Genomic DNA, 19,134 nt, shown 5'->3' on the forward strand with positions numbered 1-19,134 from the left:
CATGCATCATAGAAGGTGAGAAGGAAATAAAAATCAAAACTAATGGTCATATAACCTAAAACTTGTTGTCTGTACTTCCTGTGCTTGGAGGGGTGACCATCTAACAGCAGAATGTATCAGATTCTTCAGTTACGTATCTTACTCTGGTACTTTGTATTACAGACTGATATGGGTGGCCAGATCTTGCATGTGTGAAGTCTGCATATGGTCTGCTAAGAACTGCTTTCTACAATGCCAAACTCTCTAGGGTTCATTTTCTGCATTGTCTTGCTCCATATGTTCCTCAACATCATGGCACTTTAGCTTTGGGAGCATTGCTTTCATTTAGCAAGTCCCACATGACTAATTAAGGAAGAAATAGACCACAGGATTCAATCAAAGTTATAGTCATAGGAAAAAAAGTACAGCCAGAAACATTCCCTTTGGCCCATCCAGTTCAAACCAAAACTATTTAAACTGCCTACTCCCACCAACTTGCACTCGGATCATAGTCCTCCATACTTCTGCCATCCACGTACAAAGTTCTACAGCATATTACAGGCCCTTCAGCACACGTTATGCCGACCATGTAACCTACTCTAAAAACTGTCAAGAATTTCCCTATCGCATGTAACTATCCGAACTTCTCTTAAATGTTGTAATCAAGCTTGCATGCACCATTTATACTGCCAGCTCGTTCCACACTCTCACAACCATCTGAATGAACAAGTTTCACCTCATGTTTCCCTTAAACTTTTCACCCTTAACCCATGACCTCTAGTTGTAGTCCCACCCAACCTCATTAGAAAATCCGAGGAAATCTGCAGATGCTGGAAATTCAAACAACAACACACACAAAGTGCTGGTGGAACACAGCAGGCCAGGCAGCATCTATAGGGAGAAGTGCTGTCGACGTTTTGTGCCGAGTCCTGACGAAGGGTCTCGGCCCGAAACATCGACAGTACTTCTCCCTATAGATGCTGCTTGGCCTGCTGTGTTCCACCAGCATTTTGTGTGTGTTCTCATTAGAAAATGCCTGCTTGCATTTACCCTATCTATATCCCTTATAATTTTTGTATACCTCTATCAATTCTCCTCTCAATCTTTTACGTTCCAAGGAATAAAGTCCTAATCTATTCAATCTTTCCTTATAACTCAGGTGCTCCAGACCTGGCAACATCCTTGTAAATTTTCTTGTATTCTTTCAATCTTATTTATATCTTTCCTGTAGGTAGGTGACCTAAACTGCACACAGTACTCCAAATTAGGCCTCACCAATATCTTAGACATCTTCAACATAACATCCCATGTCCTGTACTCAATAATACACACAAAATGCTGGTGGAATACAGCAGGCCAGGCAGCATCTATAAGGAGAAGCACTGTCGACGTTTCGGGCCGAGACCCTTCATCAGGACTATCTTCGTCAAATGGCTATCTAAACTAATCTCTTCTGTTGCACAATATCCACATCCTCCTCTTTCCTCACAGTCATGTGCCTTTCTAAATGTCTCTTAGAAGTGCCAATGTATCAGCCTCCATCACCACCTCAGGCAGTGCATTCCAGGCACCAACCACTCTCTGTATATAAAAATTGCCCCTCACATCTTCTTTGAAATTACCCCCTCTCACCTTAAATGCATGCCCTCTGGTATTAAACATTTCAATCCTGGGGAAAGGATACTGCCTGTCTACTCGAGCTATGCCTCTCATAATCTTCTAAACTATAACCAGATCTCCCATCAGTCTCTGCCACTCCAGAGAAAACAGCCCAAGTTTGTTCATCCTCTGGTGACAGCACATGCCTTCTGTGTTTTATGTGTGTACATAATAAAAAACTTCAGTTCCCTGTGGGCAATGTGGGTGGTTCACCTGGAACTGGCGTGACATTGGGGGCGGTCCGCACATGCTTGTGTTGAACTGAGGTCAGAGCTGGAGTGTCCCGAGTAAAGATGTATTTGTTTTTAAACACGCTAAGTTTGTCTTTTATCAGGAACAAACATAACACCCTCTAATCCAGGCAGCATCCTGGAAAGCCTTTTCTGCACTCTCCCCAAAATCTCGACATCCTTCATATAACGGGGCGACCAGAACTGTATGCAATACTCCAAATGTGGCCTAACCAGAGTTTTATAAAGTTGCAACATAACTTCCTGGCTTTTGAACAACACACAAAATGCTGGTGGAACACAGCAAGCCAGGCAACATCTATAAGGAGAAGCACTGTCGACGTTTCGGGCCGAGACCCTTCGTCAGGACTAACCGAAAGGAAAGATACTAAGAGATTTGAAAGTTGTGGGGGGAGGGGGAAATGCGAAATGATAGGAGAAGACCAGAGGGGGTGAGATGAAGCTAAGAGCTGGAAAGGTGATTGGCGAAAGTGATACAGAGCTGGAGAAGGGAAAGGATCATGGGACGGGAGGCCTCGGGAGAAAGAAAGGGGGGGGTGGAAGCACCAGAGGGAGATGGAGAACAGGCAGAGTGATGGGCAGAGACCCAACGCAGACTGGGAGACCGTTTTGCTGAACACCTACGCTCGGTCCACCAGAGAAAGCAGGATCTCCCAGTGGTCACACATTTTAATTCCACGTCCAATTTCCATTCTGATATGTCTATCCATGGCCTCCTCTACTGTCAAGATGAAGCCACACTCAGGTTGGAGGAATAACACCTCATATACCGGCTGGGTATATCTGATGGCATGAACATTGACTTCTCTAAATTCCGTTAATGCCCCTCCTCCCCTTCTTACCCCATCCCTGACATATTTAGTTGTTTGCCTGTTCTCCATCTCCCTCTGGTGCTCCCCCTCTCCCCCTTTCTTTCTCCTGAGGCCTCCCATCCCATGATCCTTTCCCTTCTCCAGCTCTGTATCACTTTCGCCAATCACCTTTCCAGCTCTTAGCTTCATCCCACCCCCTCCGGTCTTCTCCTATCATTTCGCATTTCCCCCTCCCCCCACTACTTTCAAATAGATAGATAGATAGATAGATAGATAGATAGATACTTTATTCATCCCCATGGGGAAATTCAACTTTTTTCCAATGTCCCATACACTTGTTGTAGCAAAACTAATTACATACAATACTTAACTCAGTAAAAAATATGATATGCAACTAAATCACTATCTCAAAAAGCATTAATAATAGCTTTTAAAAAGTTCTTAAGTCCTGGCGGTTGAATTGTAAAGCCTAATGGCATTGGGGAGTATTGACCTCTTCATCCTGTCTGACGAGCATTGCATCGATAGTGACCTGTCGCTGAAACTGCTTCTCTGTCTCTGGATGGTGCTATGTAGAGGATGTTCAGAGTTTTCCATAATTGACCGTAGCCTACTCAGCGCCCTTCGCTCAGTTACCGATGTTAAACTCTCCAGTACTTTGCCCACGACAGAGCCCGCCTTCCTTAACAGCTTATTAAGACGTGAGGCGTCCCTCTTCTTAATACTTCCTCCCCAACACGCTACCACAAAGAAGAGGGCGCTCTCCACAACTGACCTATAGAACATCTTCAGCATCTCACTACAGACATTGAATGACGTCAACCTTCTAAGGAAGTACAGTCGACTCTGTGCCTTCCTGCACAAGGCATCTGTGTTGGCAGTCTCTTACTATCTCTTACTATCTTTCCTTTCAGTTAGTCCTGACGAAGGGTCTCGGCCCGAAACGTCGACTGTGCTTCTCCTTATAGATGCTACCTGGCCTGCTGTGTTCCACCAGCATTTTGTATGTGTTGTTTGGATTTCCAGCATCTGCAGATTTCCTCATGATTCCTCAGATTTTTGTTCCTGGCTTTTGAATTCAGTTCCTCGACTAATAAAGGCAAGCATGCCTATCACCCTATCATCTGTGTAGCCACTTTCAGGGAGCTATGAACTTGGACCCCAAGGCCCCTCTGCTCATCAGCACTGTTAAGGGCCTTTCCCTTAACAGTATTCTGCCTCTTCACATTTGACATACTTAGGTGCAAACCTTCACATTTGGACTGGTTAAACTCCATCTACTATTTCTCGGCCCATATCTGCAACTGAGCTATTTTCTGATGTATTCTTTGCCAGTCGTTTATGCTATCTATAACATCACCAATCTTTGTATGATCTGTAAATTTGCTAACCCACCCATCTGCATTTTCAGCCAGGTCATTTATATACAGCAGAAGTCCCAGTACAGATTCCTGTGGAACACCACTTATCAGAGATCTTCAAGCTAGAATACATCCCTTTAACCACTAGCCTGTCTTCTATGGGCAAGCTAGCTCTGAAGCTAAGTGGCCAATTCACCATGGAACCCATGCACCTTAATCTTTTAATGCCTCCCATGAGGGACCTTGTCAAATGCCTTACTAAAATCCATGTAGACAACATCTACAGTTCTACATTGTCAATCACCCTCATCACCTCTGCAAAAAAACTCAATCAAGTTAGTAATATACAACTTGCTCTGCAAAAAGACATGCCGGCTTTCCCTAATTAGGTCATGGTTTCAAAATATTCTTAAAACCTATCCCTGAGTTCGTTCCCGTAACTTCCTACACTGACATGAGACTCTCTGATCTATAGTTTCCAGGATTATCCCTGGTTCCCTTCTTGAATAATGGAACAACATTAGCTACTCGCCAGTCCTCTGAAACCTCTCCTGTGGCTAGAGTGGACAAAGATATTGGTCAAGCCCCAGCAATCTCTTCTCTTGCCTCTCTCAATAACCTGGGGTAATCCCATCAGCCCCAGGGAATTATCCTCCAAATGCTCTATAAGAGACCCAACATTGCCTTCTCCTTTACCTCAAAATGCCCGCATCTCAATACACTCCACATTCTTCTCCATGATAAATACTAAGATAAAGTACTCATTAAGTACCTCACTCACATCCGTTGCCTCCAAGCAAATGTTCCCTCTTGTCTTTTAGTGTTCCTACTCTCACCCTCATTATCCTCTTGCTCTTGATGCATGTATAGAATGCCTTGAGATTCTCTTTAATCCTATTTGCCAAGGACTTTCCATGGCCCCTTCTGGCTTTTCTAATTCTCTTCTTGAGCTTTTTCCTCTGTCTTCTTTATAATCCTTAAGGGTTCTGTTTGATTCTAGTTTCCTAAGCTTTATATACTTCTCCTTTTCTTTCTTGACTAAATTCAATACTACTTCAAACATGCAACGTTCTCTTAACTGGCCATACCCATCCTGTTCTCTGTGCGGTTGGTTTTTAAACACCCTCCACATGTCAGATGTGGACTTGCCCAAAGTCAGCTGCTCCCAATTAACTCTCCCTAGCTTCTGCCTAATGCTCTCATAATTATCCATTCCACTGTATCTATCACTTTGCTCCTGCCTGTTTTAACTGGCCCTGACATCTACCTTCCTCTCCTTCTCTCCACTTTCTGACCTGGTGCTCTGATTCACCCCCTGCCAAACTAGTTTAAATGGTAAAATACAATTCACTCCGAGTATTTGGGGAAGGCAAACATGGCAAAGTTCTTTTATTTTATGCCTCAGGCAATAGAGGTATGTCATTAACTGTGATAGCACCATAGCACAGAAATTGATCCGTTAGCCTACCAAGTCCAGAGTGAACACCAAGCAAAGCTTTTTTTGACAGACAGACAGACAGACATACTTTATTGATCCTGAGGGAAACTGGGTTTCATTACAGCTGCACCAACCAAGAATAGTGTAGAAATATAGCAATATAAAACCATAAATAATTAAATAATAATAAGTTAATCATGCCAAGTAGAAATAAGTCCAGGACCAGCCTATTGGCTCTCCGAGGGAGGAGTTGTAAAGTTTGATGGCCACAGGCAGGAATGACTTCCTATGCCGCTCAGTGTTACATCTCGGTGGAATGAGTCTCTGGCTGAATGTACTCCTGTGCCTAACCAGTACATCATGGAGTGGATGGGAGTCATTGTCCAAAATGGCATGCAACTTGAACAGCATCCTCCTTTCAGACACCACTGTCAGAGAGTCCAGTTCCACCCCCACAACATCACTGGCCTTACGAATGAGTTTGTTGATTCTGTTGGTGTCTGCTGCCCTCAGCCTGCTGCCCCAGCACACAACAGCAAACATGATAGCACTGGCCACCACAGACTCGTAGAACATCCTCAGCATCATCCGGCAGATGTTAAAGGACCTCAATCTCCTCAGGAAATAGAGACGGCTCTGACCCTTCTTGTAGACAGCCTCAGTGTTCTTTGACCAGTCCAGTTTATTGTCAATTCGTATCCCCAGGTATTTGTAATCCTCCACCATGTCCACACTGACCCCTTGGATGGAAACAGGGTTCACCTGTGCCTTAGCCCTCCTCAGGTCCACCACCAGCTCCTTAGTCTTTTTCACATTAAGCTGCAGATGATTCTGCTCGCACCATGTGACAAAGTTTCCCACCGTAGCCCTGTACTCAGCCTCATCTCCCTTGCTGATGCATCCAACTATGGCAGAGTCATCAGAAAACTTCTGAAAACTTTTACACTAATCCCATGTTATTCTCCCCAAACTTCATGAACTATTACATCTATACTGCTCCCCAGATTACATCCATTCTCTCCACTGGTGGAGTTTTTTGTAGCCAATTAACCACCCACCCCCTGCGCGCGCGCGCGCACACACACACACACACACACTCACTCTTACACACTCTTACACACTTGTCTCTGGAAGTTGGGAGGAAACTCATGCAGTTACTCAGACAGCACTACAGGTCAGGATTGAACCTGTAAACTGTGAAGCAACAGCTCCACCAGCCTCATTCTAACTCCTAATATGCACATTAACCATGAAAATCAGTGAGGATTATACACAAACAAGCTAACAGCACAGTGCCAGACCTTCCCTGGGCATTTTTTACAGCCATGATATTACAAAAATCTTCTTTATTATGCACTCACCTTATATTGCTTTGCTATGGTATTGACAAGGAAGTTAGTCCTGATATTGTCAACATTTGGTACTAGAATTGAATTATAGTCTGGCTCTCTATCAGCCGGGTAGAGATACTCTTGAACCCATATTTTCCAGTTTTCCCATTCACCTGAAGCAAAAAACAAAAAAGGCAAACAACTTTTCAACAAGAGAGTTAAGCAGTGGTTCAGCCCTAAAGCTAAATTATCTTAGGCTTCTAGTAAGATATTTCTCAAACTGTCCCTGGATTTATTGTTTTATAAAAATATATTATGGAGAGCATTCTGACTGGTTGCATCACAGCCTGTTTTGGAGCCTCCAATGTGCAGGATCACAAGAGGCTGTAAGGGGTTGTGGAGTCAGCCATCTCCATTACGGGGAACATCGCTCCTTCCTATTGAAGACATCTTCAAGTGGCAGTGCCTCAAGAAGCAAACATCATAAAAAACCCTCACTATCTAAGACATACACCCTTCACCGTACAGATTGAACACCTCTTATCTGAGGCTTGGGACTGGAAGTGTTTTGGATTTTGGATTTTTTCCAGAGTTTGGAATAAACAATGAGATAGCTTGGGATCGCCAGCTCAGAATTTATGTGCTATCGGTAAGCAGTCTTTGTCTTACACTTGTGCATTACATATACAGCCATTCAGCGTGTTTGATTTTCATCAGTGATGATCCTGGCAAACTCATCAGTGAATTTCTCTGCTGCTTTATGATCTGCAGGCACTTTATGGTAATGTAGTGTGTTGCTATTACAGCCCAGGGCTTTCCGGAGTTCAGAGCTCAATTCTGTAAGGAGTCTCTGAACATTCTCCCCGTAGAATGCATGAGTTTTCCCAAGTGCTCCAGTTTCCTCCCACAGTGCAAAGACATACTGTTATGTAACCCCGTAACCAGGTAACTTACCAGCAAAGATAGCGGGATCAGCTGAGTCGGATGCTACTATTTTCAAACGTTTTATTCAAAAAGGGGCACATGCGTAGGGTTAATACAAAACATTCAGATCATATACATCGTCAAAACTCAATCGAAAACACCGGTGTAATAATAATCAATCAGAAATAAGCTCCATAGTTGTCTAGGGGTAATACTGAGTCCAATTGAAATATAAAGAGTCACTCAGAAGTTTGCAGGCTTTTCCCTTGTGGGAACCGCTAGGGTTTTCACGTTGTAGAGAGAGAGAGATGGTTTAGAAAAGATAAACACTTGCCCGTTGTCTTTACAGAGCAAATCCTTGGAATCAGGGGAGCAGGCTTCCCCGTTGTTATTTAAAAGCAGTCTTCCGTTGGTTCTAGCCACAGATTCAACATTTGGAATCTAACGCACGTGGCTTCCTTCAAAATGGCTTCCCGCTCCCACGGGAATCGGTAGCGTGCTTCCTTGGTGTCTCCTTGGTGCGTCTGAGGGTTTCCCCCCCTCAGACCCTCCTTTATACTTCTTCACGGGATCGCAGGTGTCAATCAGGCTGCAGGTAATGCGATCTCTCTCTCTCAACCAGCCCACTTTGCCCGAGGGCTTTTCACATGGTCTCCATGAGACAATAGTCAATGTCGCCTTTATTCTGCTTCTTGGGAGAACGTGGTCTTCCGCACGTCTCTCTCTCTCTCTCCCATTTTCCTGTGTCTATTCAGCACGTCTCTTTCTCTCTTGGGTCAGTTGACCCCCCCTCGACTAGGGCTCTTGCGATTCTCACAAAGGAGGGGGCCGAGGGCATAACAATACTAAGTAGGTTAATTGGTCATTGTGGCGTGATTCAGTTAGGTTGTGGGGTTATCGAAGTGGTGTGTCTCAAAGGACCAGAAGGGCCAACTCCTTGCTGTATTGCTAAATAAAATAAACAAACCTTTAAAACTTTAATGCCATGTCTTTTCTTAATTTTCTGCAACCAGCCTGCTGAAGATTCACAATTACTTTCAATTTCCAGTTTGTTGCTGTGATAGATCTTTGCTTGTTTCATGATCAGCATACCGTTAAGCGGCATACTTTCACTCCGACGCTTATGAATCCACTCTTTCAATACACGATCAAGATCTTCACTTTTTGCTTTAACACAGTGTTTTCCTATTTTTTTTAACTGCTGTTCACTATCTATGAGGTGTCACTTCTCAGAACTGTCAATGGTGTGCAGAGACCTGCACATACCTGGGATCCTTCCCAATGCCTTGTGGAATTTTCCACTTTGCATTTGAAATTTTCAATAAGGGGTACTCAACCTGTACTACCACTGGGGAGGGGTACAGTGGACTGAAGACCCACACTCAGCACTTTAGGAACAGATTCTCCCCCCTCCCCCCACCATCAGACTGATGAACAGTCCATGAATTCAAGAACACTATCTTGTTATTCATCTTCTTCACGATTTGTTTATTTTTGTAACTGATAGGAACTTTTGTCTTGCATTGTTTCAAAACAAAAAAAATTCACAGCATATATATTTGATAATATACCCGACTGATTCTGATTTTGGTTCTGTATTCTGATTCTGTAATATGTATAATCTTCTTGTCTTATAATGTTGTAACGTTTGATGTTTGTTTAGTGCCCAAACAATTCAATAAACATGGAACTGATGCACACAAAGTACTGCAGGAACTCAGCAGGCCATTTAGCATCTATGGAGAGGAATAGACAGTCGATATTTTGGGCCAAGACACTTCATCAGATTTCACATTGGAATTGACAATATGGGTTAATGGAGAATCCACAATAAAGACAGATTTAGAACTTTTATGCTTATAGTTGTTCTATAGGTCAGTTGTGGAGAGCGCCCTCTTCTTTGTGGTGGCGTGTTGGGGAGGAAGCATTAAGAAGAGGGACGCCTCACGTCTTAATAAGCTGGTAAGGAAGGCGGGCTCTGTCGTGGGCAAAGTACTGGAGAGTTTAACATCGGTAGCTGAGCGAAGGGCGCTGAGTAGGCTACGGTCAATTATGGATAACTCTGAACATCCTCTACATAGCACCATCCAGAGACAGAGAAGCAGTTTCAGCGACAGGTTACTATCGATGCAATGCTCCTCAGACAGGATGAAGAGGTCAATACTCCCCAATGCCATTAGGCTTTACAATTCTACCGCCAGGACTTAAGAACTTTTTAAAAGCTATTATTAATGCTTTTTGAGATAGTGATTTAGATGCATATCATATTTTTTACTGAGTTAAGTATTGTATGTAATTAGTTTTGCTACAACAAGTGTATGGGACATTGGAAAAAAGTTGAATTTCCCCCTGGGGATGAATAAAGTATCTATCTATCTATCTATAGATTATAAGATAGTAAACACAATCCAATCTATAAAATAATCAGTGTGGAAGAAAGGACTTAGATAGTATCAGATAGAATTTAGGCATGGTTCTGTTTACTTAATTGTGAGAACTATATTTTTGCTCTTTGGAAGTTATATTGGCAAGTAATAATGCAGTGGTCCCTTCATTAAGTACACCTGCTCATTAATGCTATTATCTAATCAGCCAGTCATGTGGCAGCAACTCAATGCATAAAAGTGTGTGGATATGGTCGAGAAATTTACTTGTTATTCAGACCAATCATCAGAATGGGGAAGGAATGTGATCTAAGTGACTTTGACTTTAGAATGATTGCTGGTGCCGGACATTTCGGGACAAGACCCTTCATCAAGACTGGAAAGGACGGGGAGAAGTCAGAGTGAGAAAGTGGAGGTAGGGGAGGAAGAACTATATGATGGCAGGTGATAGGTGAAAGTAGGAGAGGGGGAAGGGGTGAAGAAAAGATCTGGGAAGTTGATTGGTGAAAGAGGTAAAAGCCTGGAGAGGGGCAAATCTGACAGGAGAGGACAGAAGACCATGGAAGAAACAGAAGGGGCAGGAGCACCAGAGGGAGGTGATGGGCAGGTAAGGATAAGGTGAGAGAGGGAAACAGGAATGGGAAATTATTAAGGAGAAGATGATGGGAGCAGTTACTGTAAGTTCAAGAAATCGATGTTCATGCCATCAGGTTGGAGGCTACCCAGATGGAATATAATGTATTGTTTCTTTAACTTGAGTGTGGCATCATCACACAGGAGGTCATGGACTGACATGTTGGAATGGGAATGGGAAGTAGAATTGAAATGGGCAGCCACTGGGAGGTCCCACTGGCAGATAGAGCGAAGATGCTCAGCTCCCAGTCTACATTGGGTCTCACTGATATATAACAGGCCACACCAGTAGCACTGGATACAGTAGAAAACTCCTTCAGAATTGCAGATAAAGCATTGCCTCACCTGGAAGGACTGTTTAGGGCTCTGAATGGTAGTGAGGGAGGAGATGTAGGGGCAGGTGTAGAACTTGTTCCACTTGCAGTACCAGGAACAAGTGGACAAGGGCGTCACATAGAGAGCGATCCCTGGTGAAAGCAGAAAGTGTGGGGAGGGAATGATGTGTTTGGTGGTGGGATCATGTTGGAGATGGCAGAAGTTATGGAGAATTATGTGCTAGATGTAGAGGCTAGTGGGGTGGTAGGTGAGGACAAATGGAACCCTATCCCTGGTACAGCAGTGGGACAACGGGGTGAGGGCAGATGACCGCAAAATGGAAGAGATGCTTGTGAGGACAGCGTTGATGATGGAGGAAGGGAAACCCTTTTCTTTGAAGGAAGAAGACACCTTAGTAATTCTGGAATAAAAAGCCTCATCCTTGGAGTAGATGCGGCAGAGATGGAGGAACTGAGAGAATGGGATGGCATTTTTATAAGTGACAGGGTAGGAAGAGGTACAGTCAGATAGCTGTGAGAGACAGTTGGTTTATAAAATATATCAGTAGATAGACTATCGCAGAGTTGGAGACAGAGAGATCAAGAAAGGCAAGGGTGATGTCAGAAATGGACCAAGTAAATATGAGAGCAGTGTGGAAGTTGGAGGCAAAGTTGGAGGCGTTCTTGAAGTGGATGGGCTACAGCAGGAACACCGTGAACATACATTCAGTGACCACTTCATTAGATACACAGGAGATTGCTAATAAAATGGCCACTGAGTGTAGGTACAGTTGTCAGGTAAATTTCTGATATTCCAAAGGAAATTGATATTGCTCTAACCAATATCTTTTAGTAATAGTACATTGAATGTATAGGATGTACAGCACAGAAACACACCATAATGTATCTTACGTTCAGCATTATTGTGTGTAAATCTGAATACTCCTACTTAACAGCACGTCAGTACCTTCACCACAAGGTCTGCAGTTGTTCAAAACAAATCAGCTACCACCTTTGCAAACGTAATTGAAGTGGGTATTAAAAGACGCCCTTGTTAATGAGCCTGCAAAATAATAAAAAACGTATACAGAATATAATTTATTTTTTCTTACCTTTCTGATTAACAAGATACTCAAATATGGTTTCATTAGCGTCTGCAGGAATAATAGGTAAGTCAAGTTTGCTGTTATGGCTTCGTAAAAACTTCTCAAGTTTAATTCTGCTTTCGCCTTCCAGTAGGGCACCAACACTCCACATAAGTCCAAATACAAAGATACGCTCCAGATGCACTTCAGTAATAGTCACTCCAGAATCCAGCAAACCATCTAGAAGGGTAATTGACTAGAGGAAGGGAGAATGGTGAATTATGAATGAATTCTCATTTAAACATCGCCTGTCTCTTATAATGAAATATTAGTACTGTTAAAGATATTTTAGAAGTATGTTGACTTCCTTCTAAAGTACAGCACAAGCATAAGGGTTACATTGTTCAAAAAAATTAAGAACAAAGATTCACAACATGGAATATTTCTAGCTACACCTGTCAGGACAAAGTAGTCACTGAAATGCAGCTCCCATATTTGGACCAAAGTAAATGTGAGATCTGAAGTTGTTCAAATTCCAAGATGAGAATCAGTGAGTAGTTTATTGCTGGTTGAGTATTTGTCCATTGTAAAAATGACAACTGTGAATACTGTGCTTTAGGAAATTAATTTTTCTGTAAAAGGACATGCCAAGACAATTTTCTATTTTGATGAATAGGTGCTCCCCATGCAGGAATTCAAACTTCTCATTTGATCCAACTTGAGCTGTCATGGGACAGGAATTCACAAGATTCACTGCAAATGATGCAATTTTTTCAGAGAGGTGTTGAAAGCATCTTTTTTTTTCTTTTCCTCTATCCACCTGGTAATATCTTCACGTGATAGAACTGGAAATAAGACCTCTGTCACAGAAAGATATTACTAGGTGGAAAGCAGAAAAATATTCAAAAATGTGCTCACAGACATCTTGAATAAACATAACATCCTCACTAACTCCTGGGAGTCTTTGACTAATGAAAACTCAAAATGAAGGAGGAGCATTCAGGGTGACACTGCGAACCCTGAGTCCATGCACCGGGAGCAGTCCTGTATGAGTGGCAAAGGAGTGCAGCACCTTAGATGCTCCCTATCTTCCTACTCCAACAGGCTTCTTTGGCCTCATCTCTGCAAGAGTCTGCAGTTCCCCCACTGACCTCATTGGCATCTTCACGTCCCACAAAACCAAAGTGGAACCACTTATAAATTTTAAGGAGTTGTCACTTAAGGAGAAAATAATACTGCAAGAGCTATTCAATTGCTTCTGGAACATTGGTTTGATACATCACACTCTAACTGTAAAAGTGGGAAACAGAAAGCCAGAACAGATAGTAGAGTGATCAAGGAGGAAGATGCTAAGCCTACATACAAGGTCAGAAATCAAAAGGTTGAGCATGGTGGGGCTAATGTTCTCAGCTGCATATATTTCAATGCAAGGAGTTATTTTAGGAAAAGCAGATGAGCTTAAGGTATGGATCAACAAGTAGAATTATGAAATTGTAGCCATTAGTGAGGCTTGTTTGCAGGAGGGGCCGGACTGGCAGCTCAATATTCCGGGGTTCCGTTGTTTTAGATATGACAGAGTGGCAGGGATTAAGGGGGAGGGTGGCATTACTAGTCAGGGAAAATGTCACGGCAGTACTCAGTCACAACAGACTTGAGAGCTCATCTAGTAAGGATTTATAGATAGAACTGAGTAATAAGAATGGCATGACCACATTAATGGGATTAAATTATAGACCACCCAACAATCCATAGGATTTAGAGCAGCAAGTTTGTAAAGATCACAGACTGTTGCAAGAAACTTAAGATTGTGATAATAGGTGACTTTAACTCTCCACATATTGACTGAGAGACACATATTGTAAAGTGAATGGATGGGAAGGACTTTGGCAAATGTGTTCATGTAAGTTTTCTTAACCAGTAAATTGAGGTCCCAACTAGAAAGAGTGTAATACTAGATCTCCTATTAGTAAATGAGACAGGGCAGGTGACTGAAGTTTGTGTATGGGAACATTTTGCATCTAGCGAACATAATGCCATTAATTTCAAGGTAATTATGAAAAACAATAGGTCTGGTCTTTGGGTTGAGATTCTAAATTGGAGAAAGACCAATTTTGATGGTATCAGAAAGGATCTAACAAGTGTGAGAGTACAATGTCTGTATGTTCCTGTCAGAATAAAGGGCAGGGATAGCAGGTTTATGGAACTTCTGTATTGAAGAGATATCGAGGCTTTGGTTAAGAAAAAGCAGGAGGAAATGCGTAGCAGGCATAGGCAGGTAGGAACAAATGAGGTACTTGAGGAGTATAAGAAATGCAAGAGAACAATTAAGGATGAAATCAGGAGGGCTAAAAGAAGACATGAGGTTGCTCTAGCAGACAAGGTGAAGGAGAACAAGGTTAAATCAGGGGATTGCTGGGCGGCGTGGCTCAGAGGGCCAGAAGGGCCCATTCCACATTTGTATCTCAATAAAGAATTCTAAGGCTTTCTACAGATATATTGAACAAAATTATATCAAGGGACAAAACTGGTCCTCTAGAAGATCAGAGTGGTAATCTGTGCATGGAGGCAAAAGAAATGGGGGAGATCTTCAATAAATATGTTGCATCTTTAATTATTCAGGAGATGGACACAGTCTTTAGGTGTGAGGCAACGCAGCAACAAAGTCATGGTCTCCATACAGATTACAGAGCAGCAAGTGCTTGCTATCTTGAGGCAAATGAGGGTGGATAAATTCACAGGGCCTGAGAAGGTGTTGCCTCAGATCCTGTGGGAGTCTAGTGCAGAAACTGCAAGGGCCCTAGCAGAGATATTTAAATCATCCTTAGCCATGGGTGAGTTGCCGGAGGATTGGAGGATAAATAATGTTATTCCGGTGTTTAAGGAAGTCTTTAAGAAGAAGACATAATATTAAAGGCCAGTGAGCCTGACATAAGTAGTGGGTAAATTACTGGAAGGTACCCTAAGGTGCCAGATATATAAATATTTGGATAGACTGGGATTGATTAGGAATGGTCACATTGGGAAGTAGTGTCTAACCAATCTCATAGATTTTGTTGAGGCAATTACCAGGAAAGTTGATGAAGGAAAGGTAGCAGACATTATTGGCATGGACTTTAGATTTTTCCACTAAGGTTGAGTGAGACTAGAACTGGAGGTCATGGATTCAAGGTAAAAGGTGAAAGGTTTAAGGGGAATATGAGGGAAACTTTTTCACTCAGTGGGGTGGTGAGTGTGAAATGAACTGCCAGGAGAAATGATGGATTTGAGTTCAATTTTCAACACAATAGAAATGTTGATAGGTACATGGATGGGAGGGGTATAGAAGGCTATGGTCCATGGAATTAGGCAAATAAATAGTTTGGCAGGACTAGATGGGCTGAAGGGTCTGTTTCTGTGCTTTAGTGCCCTTTGACTTTTCTATGACTCTATGCATAGAGTCTATATCTTAGTGGCCGTAGGAATGCCTAATTCAGTTCTAATAACACAGAGTGTCTCAGCTTTGAATTATTTTCAGTCTATCTTATTTAACCAGTGATGATGCAACAAAATAGGGAAGATATCCTCAGGTGTGTAGACCTGTACAAAGGCTAATCCTTTCAATACTGCCATGGATAGAAGTAACAAATGCAAAAACTTGTACTTGTATAGAACCTTTGAAAGTAGACAATTTAGCCCCTCAAGCCGGCTTCACATTTGACAAGATCAAGGCTGATCTTCTATCTCAGCAACATTTTCCAGCACTAACCTTTCACACTCCCTAACTGTTCCCATTCACTCAATGACCAGATATCTTTGTTTACAGGTTCTCCCCTGGTTTTGCTCTATCTGAGATAATCCTCTCCTCAGCTTCCCTGCAACTTTACATGCTTCATTTGTCTTCTACCCAATTCTAATGAAGGGTCTTCAGCCTGTAATTTGATTGTATTACACTGCAAACAGATGAAGCCATGACTTGATTAATTATGAAAATATATCTAAATTTTTAAAAATGGCATTTTAGTCAGTGTTCCAACCTGCATTATGTAGTTACACTCCAACAGCTCCATCACCGGATAAAGGTTTAATTTCATGTACACATAACTATCTTCAAAGGCTTTGTTATACAAGGCCTGTAGAATCTCAGCTTCATGAGGGGGATGTTTCTTCAACCAAGCCTGTAAGCCAAAACAGAATTTTCTGAATAATGAAGATGGGTAATTCAAATCTCAGTATCTAAAGTAAAAAGTAGTGAAGCACTGACAGTTATCAATTAATTTGTCAATAGTAGCTAACGCTATCCTAGGTTTAACAAGAATTAATCCAAGACAATTATTGGACAGATCTGCTGCTGTTCCGCGAGTACTGATTTTTTTTTGGCCTTAACCACACATTTAATGTTTTGTGACACGGAAGACAATTTTCAACTAGAGTCTCAGTTCCCAGCAATTTGTAGCCAGCTGTAGTGACAGAAATTGTGGAACTTCAGAAATATACTCATCACTCATCTCCAGGAAAGCCCAGCAGAAATTGTTTCTCCTACACGAGCTTTGGAAACTTAACATCTCAGGGTGTATCCTGATGATTTTTTACTCAGCGATCATTGACAGTGTTGTGACCACCTCCATTAGCATTTGTTTTCCCACCACCTCCTCCCTCGCCAAGTCCAGGTTGCAATGAGTGGTCCACTCAGCAGAGAAGATCATTGGCTGTCAACAATTGATATTAACAAATCTGTTTATTGCACGAGTGAAGAAGAGCTTAAAAAATTACAGTTGACTCCACCCACCCTAGCGGTCACCTAGTCACCAAATTTACAGAGACATACATACTAAAAGTCCATCACTACATACTACATGGACTACATACCATCTATGAAACTTGTTTCCTGCAGCTATTTAGCTTCTCAACAAAACTCACTCATGTGTCATACCCGAACTATCCCTGCACAACATGTCCCTGTTAAATGGTCTGTCCTGCTCTCCCTGTTCCATTGATAACTACTTAATCTGTTCAGATGTGCACATTTATTTAAGTTTGATTATTGTTTTTTGCGGTGTGACCACTCTGCTAATTGTTGACTGTTCATGACTATTTGCACTATTTTCTTGTAAACCATTGGTTGCTATTTTGTTGTCTGTTATGGCACTGCCCAGTGTCTTATGCTTGGCACCAAACCACAATCAATTCTGGTATTTTTCACATACAGGAAATAAAGTGATTCTGATCCTGATACATGTTTTAACAGTTATTATTGCTGTCACACTGGCTGTCAAAGCTATCAATTCCAAAGAATTCACAAACATTTCAGATTAAGTGTGGATCTGTTCAAAAGCAAAAATGATGCTTCTTTTTAAGTCAAAGGTACAAACCCCATTTCCAGAAAAGTTGGGATATTTTCCAAAGTGCAATAGAAACAAAAATCTGTGATATGTTAATTCACGTGAACCTTTATTTAACTGACAAAAGTACAAAGAAAAGATTTTCAATAGTTTTACTGACCAACTTAATTGTATTTTGTAAATATACACAAATTTAGAATTTGATGGCTGCAACACACTCAACAAAAGTTGGAACAGAGTTAAAATAAGATTGAAAAGTGCACAGAAAATTCAAGTAACATCGGTTTGGAAGACTCCACATTAAGCAGGCGAGGTATCATGACTGGATTTAAAAGTAGCGTCCATCAAAGGCTCAGTCTTTGCAAGCAAGGATGGGTTGTGGCTCACCCCCTTGTGCCAAAATTCGTGAGAGAATTGTTAGTCAGTTCCAAAGGAACATTTCTCAATGCAAGATTGCAGAGAATTTAGGTCTTTCAACATCTACAGTACATAATATTGTGAAAAGATTCAGAGAATTCAGAGACATCTCAGTGTGTAAAGGGCAAGGTCGGAAACCACTGTTGAATGCGTGTGATCTTCGAGCCCTCAGGCAGCACTGCCTAAGAAACCGTCATGCAACTGTGACAATTATAGCCACCTGGGCTCGGGAGTACTTCAGAAAACCATTGTCACTTAACATAGTCCGTTGCTGCATCCAGAAATGCAACTTGAAACTGTATTATGCAAGGAGGAAGCCATACATCAACTCTATGCAGAAACGCTGGTGAGTTCTCTGGGTCTGAGCTCATCTCAGATGGACCGAAAGACTGTGGAACCGTGTGCTGTGGTCAGATGAGTCCACATTTCAGCTAGTTTTCGGAAAAAACGGGCATCGAGTTCTCCGTGCCAAAGATGAAAACGACCATCCTGATTGTTATCAGCAAAAGGTGCAAAAGCCAGCATCTGTGATAGTATGGGGGTGCTTCAGTGCCCACGGCATGGGTGAGTTGCATGTATGTGAAGGTACCATTGACTCTGAGGTGTATATTAGGATTTTAGAGAGACATGTGTTGCCATCAAGGCGACGTCACTTCCCGGGACGTCCATGCTTATTTCAGCAGAACAATGCCAGACCACATTCTGCACGGGCTACAACAGCGTGGCTTTGTAGACAGAGAGTGTGTGTGCTTGACTGGCCTGCTGCCAGTCCAGATCTATCTCCTATTGAAAATGTATGGCACATCATGAAGAGGAGAATCAGACAACGGAGACCACGGATTGTTGAGCAACTGAAGTCTTATATCAAGCAAGAATGGACAAAATTTCCAATTGCAAATCTACTACAATTAGTATCCTCAGTTCCAAAATGATTAAAAAGTGTTATTAAAAGGAAAGGTGATGTAACACAATGGTAAACATGCCTCTGTCCCAACTTTTGTTGAGTGTATTGCAGCCATCAAATTCTAAATTTGTGTATATTTACAAATTACAATTAAGTTGGTCAGTAGAACTATTGAAAATCTTTTCTTTGTACTTTTGTCAGTTCAATAAAGGTTCACGTGAATTAACATATCACAGATTTTTGTTTTTATTGCATTTTGGAAAATATCCCAACTTTTCTGGAAATGGGGTTTGTAGAAGACTGAAAAAGCATACACACTTATTT

General features: G+C 42.0%; 1 protein-coding gene across 1 annotated transcript in view; it reads right to left on the reverse strand.

Moving 5' to 3' along the window:
* LOC140732659 (dynein axonemal heavy chain 8-like) overlaps positions 1-19,134 on the reverse strand; it is a 704,719-nt gene that overhangs the window by 402,327 nt on the left and 283,258 nt on the right. Inside the window, exons 50-52 of the mRNA XM_073055352.1 lie at positions 16,185-16,325; positions 12,199-12,427; positions 6,862-7,004 (exon numbers count right to left, since the gene is read on the reverse strand). Coding sequence (XP_072911453.1) covers positions 6,862-7,004; positions 12,199-12,427; positions 16,185-16,325 — 513 coding nt within the window. The remainder of the gene's footprint in view (positions 1-6,861; positions 7,005-12,198; positions 12,428-16,184; positions 16,326-19,134) is intronic.

This window comes from Hemitrygon akajei, chromosome 9 (genome assembly GCF_048418815.1).
Source record: "Hemitrygon akajei chromosome 9, sHemAka1.3, whole genome shotgun sequence".
NCBI classification, from domain to species: Eukaryota; Metazoa; Chordata; class Chondrichthyes; order Myliobatiformes; family Dasyatidae; genus Hemitrygon; species Hemitrygon akajei.